Raw genomic sequence first — 18231 nt, 5'->3', positions numbered from 1 at the left:
ACAAAAGCACCATTTTTAAGGATGCTCATTCAGTGTTACTGTTGGAGGAAAACTGCCCACAATAGGAAACTAAATGAATTGTGATTCACACATATAGTGAAATACTATGTAAGCATTAAAAATCATGTTTTAGAAAAAGATTTAATGATGTAGGAAAATACAGTATAGTAAGCAAAAAATTCAAAAATCAGGTATTAAAGCAACATGACAGTTTTGTTTTTAAGATATAAATATGCAAAGAATCCAAAAATATATATCCTTAAAAGCATATGATCCAGCAACTCCACTTCAGGGTACATATCCAAAGGAAACGAAATCATTATGTTGAAGGGATATCTGTACCCCGTGTTCATCACAGTACTATTTATAATAGCCAAGACATGGAAACAACCTCAGTGTCTATTGACAGATGAATGGTGGTCCAGTGGGTAAGACTCTGTGCTCCCAGTGTAGGGGGCCCAGATTTGATCCCTGGGCAAAACTATTAAATTTGCACTTCAGAGTGAGAAATTTGATTTAGCTAAAGGAGAGAATTTTCTGATGATAATTTGCAGTGGGCCACAAGAGAAAAAGGAGCTATTTAAAAAACTTACTGACATCATTTATTCATGTCTTGTCCAGAGATAAAGACAGAAAATAATTTACTTCTCAAAATTTCTTCTAAGCCGAAGAGTTCATAACTGTTACTATTTCCTCTTTCTTCTTTCAACCAGAGTTATATACACACCTGGCCACACTGATGATCATATGACCCTACTTTTAGAAGAGGAAAATGCTCTCTTTTCTGGAGATTGCATCCTAGGGGAAGGAACAACCGTATTTGAAGACCTCTATGATTATATGCGCTCCCTAAAAGAGTTATTAAAAATCAAAGCTAAAGTTATATATCCAGGTGGGTAATATTATTAATCTAGCAAACCATTTGTGTCAGATGATGAGGAAGATTCATTTTGGTTTGTCTGTGCGTGTTCTTTGTGGTTTCAGCCTTGAAGAGATACATATAAATTGCTTCTTTCTAAATTACACCCCTAAGTCTTGTCTAGCAATACAATTTAAAAGACCGAGAGTTGTATTAATAACTTTTTTTAAATATATGAGGGTTATTTTTTAACATCTGCACAGCTGTTAATAGAACTGTTAAACAAATGAAATAAACTTACTGGAACAAGAAAATTTTTTTCATTCCGTAAGCTATCTTCAGTTTTGTTAACTTGATTTCTGTTGTGGACTACATTTTAGCCATGTAACCAACCTTGGGTAACATTTGATGTCTGAGCTTTAGTTTTTTAACTCACTATATGGAAATATCAGTAGCTTCTATATCAACTGTAAAATTGTGTATTTATTTCCTTTCTCCAGAAAAAGAAACCTGTTGTTAGTATATTAGCTATCACTGCCCTGCTTTACAATACGAATCTCTCCTCCTTCCTGAAAGCTAAGAAAGATACAGTACCCAACAAAGGCCCCCAGAAGGAAAAAGAGACTTGATTACTTACTTTTTTAAGTCCTTCCAACTTGTTCCTAACCAAAGGGCCATGGAAAGATCTGTAAATACAGTGTCTTCAGTACCTTCATATTCTCTCATGAGTTCCCACTGCTGAGGGGTTAGGAAACATACAGTGAGGCTGGGCATTTGGATTAATATTGTGACATAAAAGGAGTGGAGGATGACAGCTACTTTGAAAGAGAAGACAGTAGACATTTGATGCACCCACATTGGAGCAAAGCTAATGAGAGCCTGCCCGGTGCAGGTTCTTGGAGTGTTGGCTTTAGTAAATCCAGTGAACTGGCTTATTGGCACAGCAGGACCTCATATGTCAATGACGGTCTGTAGCCATAGCTACCATATATTAAAGCCTGCTACCCTACCCGCCAGGTACTGTGCAGGGACCTTCACAGGGCTGTCCTCACAAAAACCCAGAGAAGCAGGTAGCTGAAGAAATAAACTCGGAGATTCATAGACTATCCCAGCCACACAGCTAGTAAATGATAGTCGGTATCCTAAAGCCCATGCTCTTTACCTAACAGGTTTGTCTGCTTCTGGTATTTTGTTCTCAGCCCTCTTGCAGATCTGTGTAATATATTCATTTTCACTGTCTTAAAGAGTGAGTAAATTCCAATATAACTTTATCCGGGTTATCAACATTTCTGAATTGCTAGCCTATACATAAGATTCTTACAGTTCTCCTGTGGTTCTTGTGAATTTTTAATAGCTCTTGGTCACTTACATGAAGCTACCTTTTACATTCCCCTTTTCAATCTTTGATAAGCATAGTGGTTAAGAGCACAGAGTGGTTAGAAGCTCCTGAATCAGAATCCCAGCTCCACCCCTTCTTAGCTGTGTAACTGTAGGCAGATTATTGACCCTCCCTATGCCTCAGTTTCTGCTGTACAAAGAGAATAATTAAAGTATCAGTACCTACTTCATGGGATTCTTGTAAGGATGATGTATATTAAGCATTTAGAGTAATGTCTGGCAAATAATGAACACTCTAAATATTACCTATTGATACTGTTGTGGTTACTATTTTTATTGTTAAATTTTTATTTTCTAACTTTTAATGAACACAATAATATCTTATGTAGATTTTGATATAATTCTCTAATGTTTTTTGGCATTATATGTAATTTTTAAATCTCTTATTACCTGTAGTTTTCCAGATAATTCTTATTTGTCGTGTATTTAGTATGCCTTTTCAATATACTATATGAAATATTTTTAAATAGAGTAAATTAACTTCAGTTGTACTTAAAATTTTTTATCTGGTTGAAATCATTTTTGTAATTATTCTGATGCAGGACATGGCCCAGTAATCCATAATGCCGAAGCTAAAATTCTACAATACATTTCTCACCGAAATATCCGAGAACAGCAAATTCTTACATTATTTCATGAGAACTTTGAAAAGTCCTTCACAGCAATGGATCTTGTAAAAGTTATTTACAAGGTAATTTTCATTTATCTTATTTGTTCAGAGCCACAATTTTAATAGAATAATCTATTCAGTAGACTATAGATGTGGTAAATTCATCACATCCCAGAGCAGAATGAGTCTGTTAATTTTTTAAGTAATGTCACTCGTATGGATTTGAGACCATCAATCTCAACTTTCTAGAACACAGAAGTTAGACAAACACTGGCCCGCAGAGCAAAAATAACCATCCTGAGCCATTATTAAGCCTTTTATACTCCACTCTGTAGGGGAGACCATTGCCAACAGCCTGGCGGTTAATCTTTGTTATGATTTGTGTATTATTCTAGCCATCTTGATGATCTGGTGTCCTGACCGGCAGCAAGTAAGGGGCGATGTGCTAGAGACAGCTACTGGGATAATAGCAGTGAGAAGTAGTAGCAATGCTAACAATAGATTAAAAGGAGGAAGGCCATGAAGAAGAGCATGAGTAGAGTCACTTAGTGTAGAGAGAAAGGGCCCCTCACTCAGTGGCCTCTGAGCACATCACTGCATGACAGCTCTGTGTGGCAATCCATCAGTATAATTCAGTTTTTCAGCAAATGTTTATTAGATACCTGCTTCGGGGTTAAGAATGGAATAAGATTATCTGGGTTTTAAAACTCCCACTACCATAACCTGTATGGCCATAAGATACCTGAGAGTATAACTAAAGATGAGCTTGAAAAGGAACCTGGGCCAGTTTCAATTAGTAAAGGACCATAATGTCCCATGGGCCTAATTTATCAAAAACCAGGTATCTCAGTGTGCTTTGTTTTAAAAGGGAGGAATGAATGATTAAAAGGGCTGACAATAATAAGTGCCAGGAGCAAAAGGGCAATGTAAATGTTTAAATTCTGCAAAAGAGTTCATCTCCTCATAATACTAAAGTTTAGCCACTCTAGACTATACATTGAAACATGGGTAGTTTTTTCTAACCCAAGTACAGACAGCAGAACTCTCTGATAACCCTCACAGATGGGTCATCCAGTGACTATGCAGGCCTCAGAAATGCTTGTTCTGCATTCAGAGATGTGTTCACTGCACACATGTGTGAAGCACCTGTCACATATAGAACAGCATTAGGTATTGCAGAGACATTTATTCGTTCCACAGATGTTTACTGAATGCCTTCATGTGCCACACACTGGACTAGGTGCAGAGGCACAAAGATGACTACAGATCCCTGCCCTCAAAGGACTCATGGTTTAGCAAAGACAGACATGTTAAACAGATTCTTGTAATTCTGGCTGTATCATAATAGCTCCCATTTCTGAGCACATTACTATGTGTTAGACACTGTACTAAATGCTTCACATTTACAATTGTAATTTGAAGTACTTAATTTCAAGTACCTTGAATTTTCACTGCATAAAGATACTGTTATTCCAACTTAACAGATTAAAAACAAACTCAAAAAGTGTGAGTTAAGTAAGTTTTCCAAGGGCACAAAACTAGCAGATGTCACACACTCAAATGTCAGAAGTCAGATACTCAAATCTTTTGTTTTTCTATCACACCAAGCTTCCTGCAAGGCCCATACACAGTACGTCAGGGCATAAAGGAAAGGGGAGTCATTTCTGCCTGGTGAAGATGCAGGGTGATGAGGCTTGTCCAGAAAAGCTTCAGAAACTTAATTATTGAATCGGATCTTGAAGAAGGAGTGAGGTCAGAGTACAGGAGAAGAGAAGTCATTCTAGACAGAAGGAAAGATGTGTTCAAACACTGGGAGTCACAAAAGCATCGTTTGAAAAGCATCGTTTGAAAACCCACAAAGAAAATGCATCTGACTGGAGCCCAGAATGTATATTGTAGATGGGCAGGGAGGGGGTCCCAGGAAATGAGGCAAGAAAGGCAGGCATGGCAGGTCAGGGGAAGCCCTTGGTTGCCATGCTAAAAAAATTTGGGCTTCAGCCAATAAGCTGGGAATGACCACCCAAGGATCTTAGGCAGGGAGTCACATAATTAGACCTAGAAAATCACACTGGTGGATATAATATATGGTACTGGAGCGTCAGGGAGTTTGGGGTTGGAGGTTTCTGCTTGGGAATCATTAACACATGATGTTGCGGTGACAAGTTGATCAAGTAAAAAGAGAAGAGAGTCAATGATACAATTCATCATGAACATCAGTATTGAAGAGAAATCGGGGAAGAATATCCAGGATGAAGATGAAACCATAAGAGGTAGAATAACCAAGGGAAAAGAGAGGAGTTCTTCCAAACGGAGAGACTAGCCAGTTGATTTCAGGTAAAATGAGGACTGAAAAGAATTCTTTGAATTTTGATTAAAATATAATTCAATGATTTTTGCAAAACATTTTCAGGGAGCTGAGAAATGGACATAGTAAATTTAGTCAAGAAGCTTGACTTCAGGAAAATTCTTACTTAAAGAATATAAGGGGGCTTCCCTGGTGGCACAGTGGTTGAGAGTCCGCCTGCCGATGCAGGCGACACGGGTTCGTGCCCCGGTCCGGGAAGATCCCACATGCCGCGGAGCGGCTGGGCCCATGAGCCATGGCCGCTGAGCCTGCGCGTCCGGAGCCTGTGCTCCGCAATGGGAGAGGCCACAACAGTGAGAGGCCCGCGTATCGCAAAAAAAAAGAATATAAGGACACAGATACTGTATGTTACCACTTGTAATGTGGAACCTAAAAAATACAACAAACTAGTGAATATAACAAAAAAAGAAACAGACTCACAGCTATAGAGAACAAATTAGTGGTTACCGGTGGGGAGAGGGAAGGGGGAGGGGCAATAAAAGGGTAGGGGAGTATAAACTGTTATGTATAAAATAAGCTACAAAGATAAATATATTGTACAGCACAGGGAATAAAGCCAATATTTTATAATAACTAAATGGAATATAACCTTTAAGAATTGTGAAGCACCATATTGTACTTAACATTAATATTGTATATCAGGTATACCCCAATAAAATTAAAAATATATATTTAGAAAAAAGAATAAAAGGAATATTTATTTTGTTTACCATTCAGATAATAGTTGTCAGTATTACATTACTAGCTTGGCAAAAATAAAGGAAAAATTCTAAGTTTTAAGGTGGAAACATACATACTTTTAATAAAAATGTGCAAAGACATTATCATGTAACCTAATAAATAGACCATAGGGCCAACTGTCTGTAGAATCATCAAAACTACCTAGAATAATTTTTATGTTTATTTATTCATTCATTTATAAAATACTGAGTTCCCACTATGTGCCATTTTGCTAAGCACTGGGTATTCAGTAGTGAACAGATGCTGCTACTGTACTGTCTTTATGGCGCTTACAGTCTGTTTGCCTATAAGTATATTTCTAATAATAAAGTGACTCAAAGCAAGACATACATAAGATGAAACAGTGTTGATTATTACTCTATAAAACTGTATTTGAATTAAGACTGTATTATTTTGCCTTTTTTCTTTAAAAGTTTCAAAAAGATTAACTCTGTTCTTTTTTAAAGAAGAAATGCTTTACTTTCACTCTCATTTTTCTTTTAGGATACTCCTGAGCATTTACATAAAATGGCCGAACATAACCTCTTACTTCATTTGAAAAAATTAGAAAAGGAAGGAAAGATATGTAAGTATTCTTCCAAATTTTAGTTCTTTTATTACCAGCACTTAAAATATTTGTTAACAAATGAACTAGTTTCCTTTGAGGAAAAACACCACCCACCAGAGTTCTCCCTTGAATGTCACTGTAAGTTGGAGAGACAGTCACTAGGAAGGGTCAGTAGCAAAAGGCCAGGGGATCACAAGTTAGAACAAAAGCTTCCACAGGAATGAGAATCTCGCATGGGGGTTTCAGTCCTCACCCACCAGAACGACAGTCACGGGCATGTAGCAGGAAGAGAGCTTCTCCTCTCCCAGACCACACGACCACGAAGGATTTTACATGTATCGATTAGAAGATTTGGGAACATCCAAAGGTCTAGCAGCAGTAAAGGTAGCAAACTCAAAGATATTAAAGCAGTAATTCTATAATTGTTCCCTAGTGTTAAGTTAATTTGTCAAGTTAATAATCTTAGAAGTTTGATCCTTAAAAAGCAAGAGGTGGGCTTCCCTGGTGGCGCAGTGGTTGAGAGTCCGCCTGCCGATGCAGGGGACACGGGTTCGCGCCCCGGTCTGTGCTCCGCAACGGGAGAGACCACAACAGTGAGAGGCCCGTGTACCGCAAAAAAAAAAAAAAAAAAAAAAAGCAAGAGGTGCAAAGTTGGGCTTTGTGTAGAAGCTTCAGCAACATCTTTATATGTACCCCCCCCAAGAAAAACCCCAGCTTTATATTGAGCAACAAAATTATTTTAGGAATTAATGGTTTTTCTAGTTACAAGCTAACTTAAAATCTAGTGATTTGCTCATCTTTTGTTAAATGTTTACTCTGTAATTTTCCTTCCACAGTTAGCAGCATGGATCCCGAGGAGAAATGGAAAGCTCATCTTTAGTTTCAGCTTAAAGAAAGATTTTGTTGTTTTGTTTTTAGAGAATGGTATGTTTTGTTAACTATTAATTATTTACAGAGAATATAGCATGTGGAACATTGAAAATAATCCTAAATATACTTTAACATCATACTTATTCTAAAGTGTGTAAATTACATTTTACACCTATAATATTAGCTATTTGTCTCACCTAGGTCTTATAACATTTTACCAAAAATTCAAAATCCAATAGTTTATCCATTTTCAATACATAAAATAAGTTTCTTTTAAAATAATTTATGTCATTTAAACTGGATATTATTCTTAGAGGTTATTTATCTTTTACCAGTGGTCAGTAATACTGTTTTTTTCTAGCTGCTTCAATTAACAGCACAGATTTCAGTGTAATCCTTCCTTTTCTGCAACCTTTGTCTATATCTGTAGATTACAGGCTTGTTTTCATGTTTCTATCAATTATATCATGTTTATATATCAGTTCTATACCTCTGTATCACGTATACTTTCTCATAGTGGCATCCTATAAATGATTCATGTAAATCAACTTCTGGTAATAGAAAAATATTAAATTCCCAATTAAAGTCATTGTATATAAATAATTATTTCTGTAATCCATTAGTACAACCAACTTACTTTCCAAATTTAGGTTTTCATATATAGTCATCAACATATATATGAATTATATACCAAAGTTTTTAAAATTAGAATATTATAAGACAATTTTTTATAAGAAGTGTTTATAAATAGTGGTTAGGGGACTTCCCTGGTGGCGCAGTGGTTGAGTCCACCTGCCAGTGCAGGGGACATGAGTTCAAGCTCTGGTCCAGGAAGATCCTACATGCCGCGGAGCAACTAAGCCCGTGCGCCATGACTACTGAGCTGCACTCTTAGAGCCCATGAGCCACAACTGCTGAGCCCGTGTGCCACAACTACTGAAGCCCACGTGCCTAGAGCCCGTGCTCTGCAACAAGAGAAGCCACCACGATGAGAAAACCACGTACCACAACGAAGAGCAGTCCCCGCTCGCCACAACTAGAGAAAACCCACGCACAGCAACGAACACCCAGTGCAGCCAAAAATAAATAATTTTTTAAAAAATAGATAAGCAACAAGCATATCTATTTAAAGTAAATAGTAGTTAGGGGGACTTCCCTGGTGGCACAGTGGTTGAGAATCCGCCTGCCAATGCAGGGGACACAGGTTCGATCCCTGGTCCGGGAAGATCGCACATGCCGCGGAGCAACTAAGCCCATGTGCCACAACTACTGAGCCCGTGCTCTAGAGCCCATGAACCACAACTACTGAGCCCGCGTGCTGCAACTACTGAAGCCCGCACACCTAGAGCCCACGCTCCACAGCGAGAGAAGCCACCGCAATGAGAAGCCCGCGCACTGCAGCGAAGAGTAGCCCCTGCTCGCTGCAACTAGAGAAAGCCCGCATGCAGCAATGAAGACCCAACACAGCCAAAAGTAAATAAATAAAATAGATAAATTTAAAATAAAAATATATAATGAGATGTCTTTAAAAAAAAAATAGTAGTTAGGTTCTAAGGTAGCCCACCAATGCTTATTTAACCCATAAGGTTGCCAAATGACAATACAAAAATGAGCTCAGAATCCTGAAAGTATACTTTCTTTTCTCTTTTCTAAAGACTTTTTAAAAATTCTTTAAAAACTTTAACATCCTTACCTCTTCCTGCCCCTTTTCCAAAGGCCCCTAGGATTTTCATACCATTCTAAACTCTGGAGACCTGTTGTGTTCCTGAAACCATTCCATATTACAAAATGACTGTGAACTCAACAACAAAAAACAAACAACCCAGTTCAAAAATGGGCAAAGGACTTGATAAGACATTTGTCCCAAGAAGATATGCAAATGGCCAATAAGCACATGAAAAGATGTTCACCATCTCTAATCATGAGGGAAATGCAAATTAAAACCACAACGAATTAGGACACAGGGTTGAGAAGGGCATTCTGAACTGGGGGAATCGCATACACAAAGCTGTGGGATCGCTGTCTTTCTAAGGTACCGTGGCACACTTTAAGCTGCAGGTGGATCTGTTGAAAGAGGGGTGATGAGGGAAGGTTATGAAACTTGGTTCTTGAATGAGTCTAGGCAACTGAGCTTTATCAAAAACAATGGCTTCCACTAAGTATCTGCCTTGTGTGGGTGCTGGGCCAGACGCTGGGGATACAGAGGGGAACAAAGCAGCATCTCTGCTCTCAAAATAAGCTCATCTGGTTGTGGAGACACACAATTAGGATATGCAGTAGCAGTAAGTTTGTTTGGAGTAAAGGAAGAGTGTGTAACCTGGTTGGGTTACAGAAAGCTGCTTAGAGGAGGAGCCTACACCCAGTCGTGAAAGATGAGTCAGTGGCAGCCAGGTGACGAAGTTAGGGGTATCTGTTTGGGAGATGAGAAGATTGTTCTAGTTGGAAGAAATAGTGTATGCACATAAACAGGTGGCAAAGCATCACGTGGTTGGGGAACTAATTTATGTGACTAAACTACACCGTGTAGTATTTGTGGGTTGAGGTCATAAGGATAAGAAGCATCTCATGGGAACACAAACTCACAGGAACCGGTGTGCTGTCGTCCAGCCACACAGGATGGATGTACACGATTTAGCAACTGGAAAGCAGGTGGTGGTCCAGGACAGGACTAGTATTATTCTGTTGTCTCCTCAACAGCGAGTTTGTCCCCGACCATGATGGTAATTTTGCTCCCCTTTTTGTTTCTATCACTCCAGCCAATTACTTTACCCCCATTCAATACACCCAGAGGTTGTAGATTACTCATAGCTTCCGCTTACTCATCTTCTATTTACTCAAAAGTTTTTGCATTCTCCTTATCATCACCTCTGCCCTCTCCCCGTAATCCTTCAGCTTCTGTTTTGCAACCACTGAGTAGCTCTCTAGGTGTCTCAGGTTCAGATCTCCTCATACAAGAGGACCTGACTGGTGTAATTAATCTTCTATATCCCTTTTGGAGAGCTCTCCCGCCATCCTGTCCTATATGTTACTGACCAGCCCTTATGGTAACTGCTCTAGACCAATCATCTGGGACCAGAAGGGTCCCAGGAAATTTTATCAGAAGGGTACCCCATTCGACAGAGGCAGTACACAGGGTAAGTATTCTGAGATGGCCTTTTCAGCACGGTAGGGGATGGAACAAAGAAGCCAAAAGAGTCTCAAAGGTAGTAGAAGACAGAGTAACAGATATGAGAAATATTTAAGAAGAGGAATAGAACTTAGGGACCTATTAGGTCTTGAGGGATGGGATCAGGTGGAAAGGAAGAAGCCCAGTAGAGCTATAGATTTCTGGCTTGGGCAGCTGGGTAGTTGCTGAATTGATAACCAGGATGAGGGAATACAGGAAATGGGGTACATAGAGTGGGTACGGGAGGGATGATGCATTGTACTGTAGATATGAGTTTGAAGTACCAGGGAACATCGAAAGAGAGATACCTGGTAAGCACTTAGATATACAGAGCTGGGGCTAAATAGGTAGGCTATATTTTGTTGCAGGTTAGTGTAAGCAAAAAGGAAAGTTGGTTGGCACAGCTAACCAACCTGAGAAGGTTGAAGGTGAAGCCAGGTTTGTGAATAAGAATGAAGATTTGGATCCCATCAGTACAACTCCAAACATTTTTTTTTTGGGGGGGGGCGGGTCAGAGCCTCCACAGCAGACTGGCTCCTTCACATGGTGAAGGTTAGGGGCAGCTGTGGGCTCATAACCAGCAGGGAAAGCTAGTTCTTCCAGCTTCAGTTTGGAAAATCCTAGGGGAAGGACTCGATGACTTGTACTGGCTCATTACCCATACCTTGGACCAGTGTCTGTGGTCAGGGAAACATGAGATTCTGTATTTGGCCCAGCTTTGGTCACATGCCCGCCCCTGTGGCCACAGTGGGTGAGATCTCTTCTCAGATGGAGAAGAGGCTCAGAGAAGGGTTTGGGACCAGTACTGATTCCTTCATAAATAGCTTTCCCTTCTTTCCAGTGTGTGTGAAATAGATGATAAATAAATCAGAGCTCTCTGCGGTAGCTCACCGGATGCCCCGGCCAACTCTGTGAAACCTGAATCTTCTCTGTGTGTTTCTGGGAGACTTTCTGAGTATTTTTAAGTTATTTGCGAGTATTTTCATATGTCCAGGTTGTCACTTCAAGAAAAAGTAAAATTAATAACGTATATGGGAAAAGAATCTGAAAAAGAATAGACATGTATATGTATAACTGAATCACTTTGCTGTACACCTGAAACTAACACATTATAAATCAACTATACTCCAATATAAAATCAAAAACTTTTTAAAAAAAGAAAAAGTAAAGTTGACTAGTAGCAGGGAGGCTGGAATCCTAGAGAAAATGAGAAAAGATTTAAGTGCGGGTGTATCTTAACTCTGCCAATGCTGAACTTTGCGCCCTCTCCCTTGCCAGTCTCCCTTGCTCACCAGTGCAGTGCACCAGCTTAAATCTTGCTACCAATTTCCAGGCATTGTTGGAGCAGGAAAACTCATCAGTCTTTTCCCCCTTTTCCATTCGGGGGGGCGGGGGGGCTTAAAAGGATACTTGGTTTTGTTGGGGAAAAAAGTTCCATGTTTGAAATATTGACTGTGAAAGTCTTAGTTCCAGCCGCACTGATGCTGGGCCTTTTGAAACGTTTGGAATTAAAGCGGAGAATGGAGGAGGGGCCTATATAAGCGTATTTACTTGTGTATGCAGGCAATATCTCTGGAAAAACACCCCCAAAATTTAAAAAAAAACAGTAACATTGGTTACCTCCCAAGAGGAGAACTTATGGGTAGCTGAGGAACCAGGGATAGGACCGGAAACATCACAATCTACCCTTTTATATCTTTGGACTTTTTAATTATTTGAATGTATTGCTTATTCAAAATATAAATAATAAAACGTCTTAATCAAAAGAAAAAGCCTGAGTCTGTCTCATAGAATCTACTGGGCTAGTCTCCCAGAACAGAGGGGAGGTACAGGCCCACTGGGAAAATGGTAAGTTGACCTGCACCCCAATCTACAGAGAAGCTTAAGAAGGCGGTCTGGGTTAGAGAGAGATTAGGATGTCACGGCCCTGAGGTTGCCATGAAAGCAATGGGTAAATGTACACAACCTTGGGGTCGGTACAAAGGAAGAGAATTGGCAAGGACGATTAAGAAAGCTTGATCAAGGGCTTCCCTGGTGGCGCAGTGACTGAGAGTCCGCCTGCCGATGCAGGGGACACGGGTTCGTGCCCCAGTCTGGGAAGATCCCACATGCCGCGGAGCCATATGCTGCGCCCGTGAGCCATGGCCGCTGAGCCTGCGCGTCCGGAGCCTGTGCTCCGCAACGGGAGAGGCCACAACAGTGAGAGGCCCGCAAAAAAAAAAAAAAAAATTGCTGCAGGAGGGAAGAGGGCCAGTTCACCCTAACAACCCCTTGAGAAGATGAGGAGTTGGAGGCACCAGATGCTGCAGAGGTGGGTACTGCTCTGCTCTGAAACTGGGACTGAGGACTTCCCTGGTGGCACAGTGGTTAAGAATCTGCCTGCTGGGGGTGGTGGTGGGATGAATTGGGAGATTGGGATTGACATGTATACACTGATGTGTACAAAATGGATGACTAAAAAGAACCTGCTGTATAAAAAAATAAATTAAAAAAAATCCGCCTGCCAATGCAGGGGACACAGGTTCGAGCCCTGGTCCGGGAGGATCCCACCTGCCGCGGGGCAACTAAGCCCGTGCACCACAACTACTGAAGCCCGCGTGCCCAGAGCCTGTGCTACGCAACAAGAGAAGCCACTTCGATGAGAAGCGTGAGCATCGCAACGAAGAGTAGCCCCCGCTCGCCGCAACTAGAGAAAGCCCGCGCACAGCAACAAAGACCCAACACAGCCATAAACAAATACACAAATAAATCCTTTTTTAAAAAAACTGGGATTGGTGAAAGCTTTTTTTTTTTGGCTTCACATGTAGCATGTGGGATCTTAGTTCCCTGACCAGGGATTGAACTCACGCCGCCTGCATTGGAAGCGCAGTGTCTTAACCACTGGACCACCAGGTAAGTCCCCATAGTGAAAGCTTATTATGTGCAACAGACCCCAGTGCTACACAGCCAGCCAACCACCACCTCAAAAAAAGAGACTGAAGTTTATTCTTGGAGGTGAAAGGTAGAAAAAAGTTAAGCAACAGTCAGAACAGTAGACCTCCATTCCCCTTTCCTCACCTGTCCCCAGAACAGCAGCTTCCAAATAGATGAATGCCAGGTAGAAGATTGGAAATTTCATCTCAAGAGAGAGAATGATCTAGAGAAAAAACCTGCACAAGCCCTGCTCACAAGACCCTAATCTCGTCAGAGACCTCACTTTGAACCATTGTTATGAAACTCCTCATCAAATCCTCCCAGGTTGGGGGGAAAAAAAAAAGAAAAAACCTGCACATACAGTTATATGTGTGTTCTCCAACACGATGGCCATGTCTCCCTACAATCTGACAAATCCTCTCATACACTCACCCACATATACAGTTTCCAATCAGTATCTCTTAGTATAAACAGAAATCAAACATCAGAAATGATGGCACAAAACAAGCTAAAGAAAAAAGTCAACGTAGAGAAAATTTTTTAATTATTAGTATCTTTAGAGAGATTAGGGAAAGTATTATAATTTATAAAATAAGAAAGATTACTATGAAAAGTAACTGTGAAAAAGTCTTGGAAAATAAAAATATATAACCAAAATAAATAGAACGGTTGGAAAACAAAGTTGAGAAGAAAACAACAACAAAGATGGAAAAGAGAAGAAAAAAGACAGAAGACTTGAAAAGGAAACCAGGAGGTACAAAATCAAATAGGGGTCCAGAACGAAAATAGGCAGAAATTATCAAAGAAGAAATACACGAAGATTTCCCAGAACTGAAGGACATGAGTCTTTCCACTGAAAGGGTCTACTTAGTGCTCAACAGTGTAAAAAAAGATAAAACAATCCATACCAAGTCATACCATTTCAAAATTTCAGAATATCAGAAATAAAGAGAAGTCCTTAGAAGCTTTCAGGCTATGGGTGTGGTGGTAGGATTGGTGGTTAGAATCACTTAGGAGGGAACATGACTCAAAATGGCACTGACCCGTGAGTCATGGCCGCTGAGCCTGCGCGTCCGGAACCTGTGCTCCGCAATGGGAGAGGCCACAGCAGTGAGAGGCCCGTGTACCGCAAAAAAAAAAAAAAAAAAGAAAGAAAGAAAGAAAATGGCACTGGCTTTTTAAATGTAACAAGGGTTTTAGGACATAATGCCTTCAACTATCTGAGGGAAAAATTATTTGTGTCCTAGAAGTTTACAACCAACCGAATTATCAGTCATGTGTCCAGGTAAGGACTCAAAAAGTGTATCTGCCATGCACCTCTTTGTAGGGAACTGCTGGATAATGCACTCCAGAGAAACAAGAAAAAGGAAAGCCCACAGGTGCAACAGCAAATCCAATACAGAAAATTGTCAAGAGTGAGTTCTAAGGGAATTCCCTGGTGGTCCAGTGGTGAGGACTTCACACTTTCACTGCCAAGGGCCCAGGTTCAATCCCTGGTTGGGGAACTAAGATCCCACAAGCTGCACAGCATGGCCAAAAACAAAAAACGTGAGTTCTAAGACAAAGGGGTCTCCAAAGCCTGCTCCATATTGGAGTAAGAGGAAGCGGAGGCTTCAGAGAGCGATCTCCAGGGTGGAGGAAATGAAACATTATCTGGGATGGTTGAGGCTTTGGGGGAAAAAAACTACTGGTAGTCAGACAACAACTCTAGTTGAGCAACTGAAAGGACAATCAGTTAATAGAAAACTATACTGGTGGAGGAGGGGGGAAATGAGGCAATCATTGAGTCCAAAAAATAAGAATGATGCTAGGAAAGAAATAAGTATGAAATACTATCTGACTCTTCAATTTTACATAGGCAATAACGTAAACACTGATTAAAAATTGCATTACAGGATAATGGAGGAAAGGAAATGGGAGGTCGAGAATGCTAAATCATCACCTGTGATAATAGAATGTCAATTCTATTACCATTTCTTCCTTTTAGTGAGACCAACATCTATTCTAATGGCATATGATGCAGCCCATGCTTTTAACATTTTCCCAAGGGTTGAAGAAAATTTTGCACTGAAAGAAGCTCTCTGGTTTTATACCATAGAAATGTTCCCAGCCTACTTTGTGGAAGTAGATTAATCCTGCTTCTTTCCCCTGCTTCAGTTTTCAAAAATGGTGAACATGCTGACCACAAATGGTGTATCTCAAGATTTTATATCTAAACCTGAAACTCTAAGGAATATTGTTAACCATCCATTCTCTTGGTGCAAAACTATGGCCTTGAGCCACTTCCATCACTATCAAGTGGGGTACTTATTACAAATAAGCAAATTTCTGGTCCCTAACCAGATGTGCTGAATCAGAATTCCTGAAAAGAACCAAGGAATATCATTTTTCCCATTGACCCAGATAGTTCTTTATTCACACGAACAGAATTATAATTTAGTATTATGTTGTTGGTTTTTATTTTATCAAAGGTCAGTGTGAGATCCACACATATAAAATCTCTACCCGTTTGGGTTTTTTTTAATGCTATTGAGGGCATTGTGTATTTTATTATTCAGTGTTCTTCAGTGTTCATGGAACGAAATCTCTTTCAGATTTCAGAGCTAGAAAAAAGTTTTTCTCTCCTATATGAACTGGTCTATTTCCTTTATGAGACTAGGGCTTGTCAAATTGGACTAACTATTAGAATCACCTGGGGAACTTTGAAAACATGCACGGCTTCCCAGACCCCAAGCCAGACACGCTCACCAGAATCTCCAGGTTAGGGAGGTTCCATGTGATGCTGATAATTAACCATGTTTCATATACTCTGCACGGGACAAACATCTAGTTAATTCAACATGTTCACATTTTGCCTTGACTTCCTGGAAGCTAGTCTTATAGCAATTTTTCTTGGAATCCAATTTTTAATATAATCATTGTCCTTTTCTTCCCCCATTTTATTACTTGTCTTATTTAGTATGTTTTTAAAGAATTTCAACTTCAGAGGAAATAATTTCTAATAATACTGTCCTTTGGACCAGCACATTCCTTGCAATAGCATTTAAGCCTAGAATAAATTCGTTATTAGGATTAAAGAGTGAAAGAATGTTGTGAGCTTTTAAAAGTTTCATCATCCAGAGTTTATGGAGGATTCGTGGGAAATTACTGTTAGAAAAGTGCTCTGAAAACCACTGTTATTAAATGCTATATATATAAAATTAAGATCCTGATCGCCTTTATAGTCCCTTCGCTACAGGCACCCCCAAGACTAAATTCATTGCTCTTCTTTCTTCTAATTCACCACCTCAAAGAGCTAATCCATTTTAGTCGTGGTAACCATCATCACCAAATGTATACTTGAGCTTGAATCTTTTGCTGTCTGCAAGGACTCTTCACGTAGCTATCTCCCAAAGTTCAGACGTCAATGTGAAGAAACTCAGTATATCTAAAACTGAACTCTTCTGCTTACTCCACAATCCCATATTCCTGATTACCTCTCCTTCCCAACTCACCATTTGGATAAGTAGCATCACCATTCCCCCCATGTGCCCAGCTGAATCTGTCCTTGGTCACTCCTACTTCTTTCAAGCCCCACACCATTTAGCAAGGCAATATTTACGATATAGTTTGAGGATGTAGATGCGATCTGAAGACCAAAGAAAATGCTGGTGGGTGTGAGAGATGCCAGGAGTGATAAACTGCCTAGGAAATGAAAGGGGCTTGCTTCACAGGAACGAAACCTATCGTTTCTCTCACATAGTCTCAGGGATTTATCCCTTTCTCTTTTCTTCCCTGGCCTGGCGCTCATTTCCTGAGTTAAAATAAACTACTAACTGATTTCCCGGTATGTGGCCTATTCCTGTTTCCATTCGTCATGGTGGTGGTGGTGATGCTTTAGTAATATTATTTGTCCGATCAATTCCTCATCCACAGAAAAAGAATGATAATGGTACCTAAGTCAATGAGTTGTTGTATTAAATGTTCTTTGTGTTTATCACAGTGCTTGGCACCCAATAAATATTAGTTGCTATTATTTTGTTGTTGTTGTTAACAGAACACATTCACATATTCCCTTATGATTATTTCACTTGGACTTAACACCAATGAAGCTCCATAAAGCACCATATTTACTTTTTAGTAAAATCTTACCATAACTTTTAAAAATTCACATTCTTCATCTTGGGAGTTAACATTTAATAATTGTAAAATCTTAAACAAGTTATTTTACTGAGCCTCTGCTTCCTTATTTGAAGTAGGGAAAACATTATGTTCCTGGTTGATAAGAGATTAAAATTAATAATGTATATATCAACGGTGTTTGGGGGACCGCAAAGAACTGTACACATTTTAACTGTTTTCACTCATGCTGTAAGCTTTGTCTTTGAGCACAAGGGCTGATGCAAACAAGGAAACAGCTCCAAAGAATCCTTGGCCACCACCCCAAGACCTTGGTTCTACTAGGCACCGAGCCATACACCATTTTTCTGACGGCTACAAGACATCATGTCAGCTCCACCAGTCACAAATTCCCTGAGGTATAAGACCTTCTAATTTTAGAAGCAGTTGAGCAAAGCATTTTGCACAGAAGGATGCTCTAATCATTTCATTCTCCTCCGGTGAAAGTGATCTACTGGGTGACCTCCCTGGCAGAGGTGAGTCTCCAGTTACTTTGCGAAGCATACCCCCAATCTGCTGCTGCAGTGTCCTCGTGTACCCATCTTCCCAGGAACCACTTGCCTACCGCCATTTTCCTGTCTGTTCATGAGAACTAAGACCCTCT

The 18231-nt window shown here is 40.0% G+C and overlaps 1 protein-coding gene across 1 annotated transcript in view; it reads left to right on the top strand.

The window, feature by feature from the left end:
- LACTB2 (lactamase beta 2) overlaps nucleotides 1-12132 on the top strand; it is a 34390-nt gene extending 22258 nt beyond the window's left edge. Inside the window, exons 4-7 of the mRNA XM_082858350.1 lie at nucleotides 714-892; nucleotides 2800-2948; nucleotides 6457-6538; nucleotides 7357-12132. Coding sequence (XP_082714476.1) covers nucleotides 714-892; nucleotides 2800-2948; nucleotides 6457-6538; nucleotides 7357-7400 — 454 coding nt within the window. The 3' untranslated portion in view covers nucleotides 7401-12132. The remainder of the gene's footprint in view (nucleotides 1-713; nucleotides 893-2799; nucleotides 2949-6456; nucleotides 6539-7356) is intronic.
- Nucleotides 12133-18231: the final 6099 nt, after the last annotated feature.

This window comes from Leucopleurus acutus (genome assembly GCF_964270905.1).
Source record: "Leucopleurus acutus genome assembly, chromosome: 17".
Lineage (NCBI taxonomy): Eukaryota > Metazoa > Chordata > Mammalia > Artiodactyla > Delphinidae > Leucopleurus > Leucopleurus acutus.
Note: the sequence above shows the minus strand (reverse complement) of the source record. Positions and strands in the feature narration are given on the sequence as shown.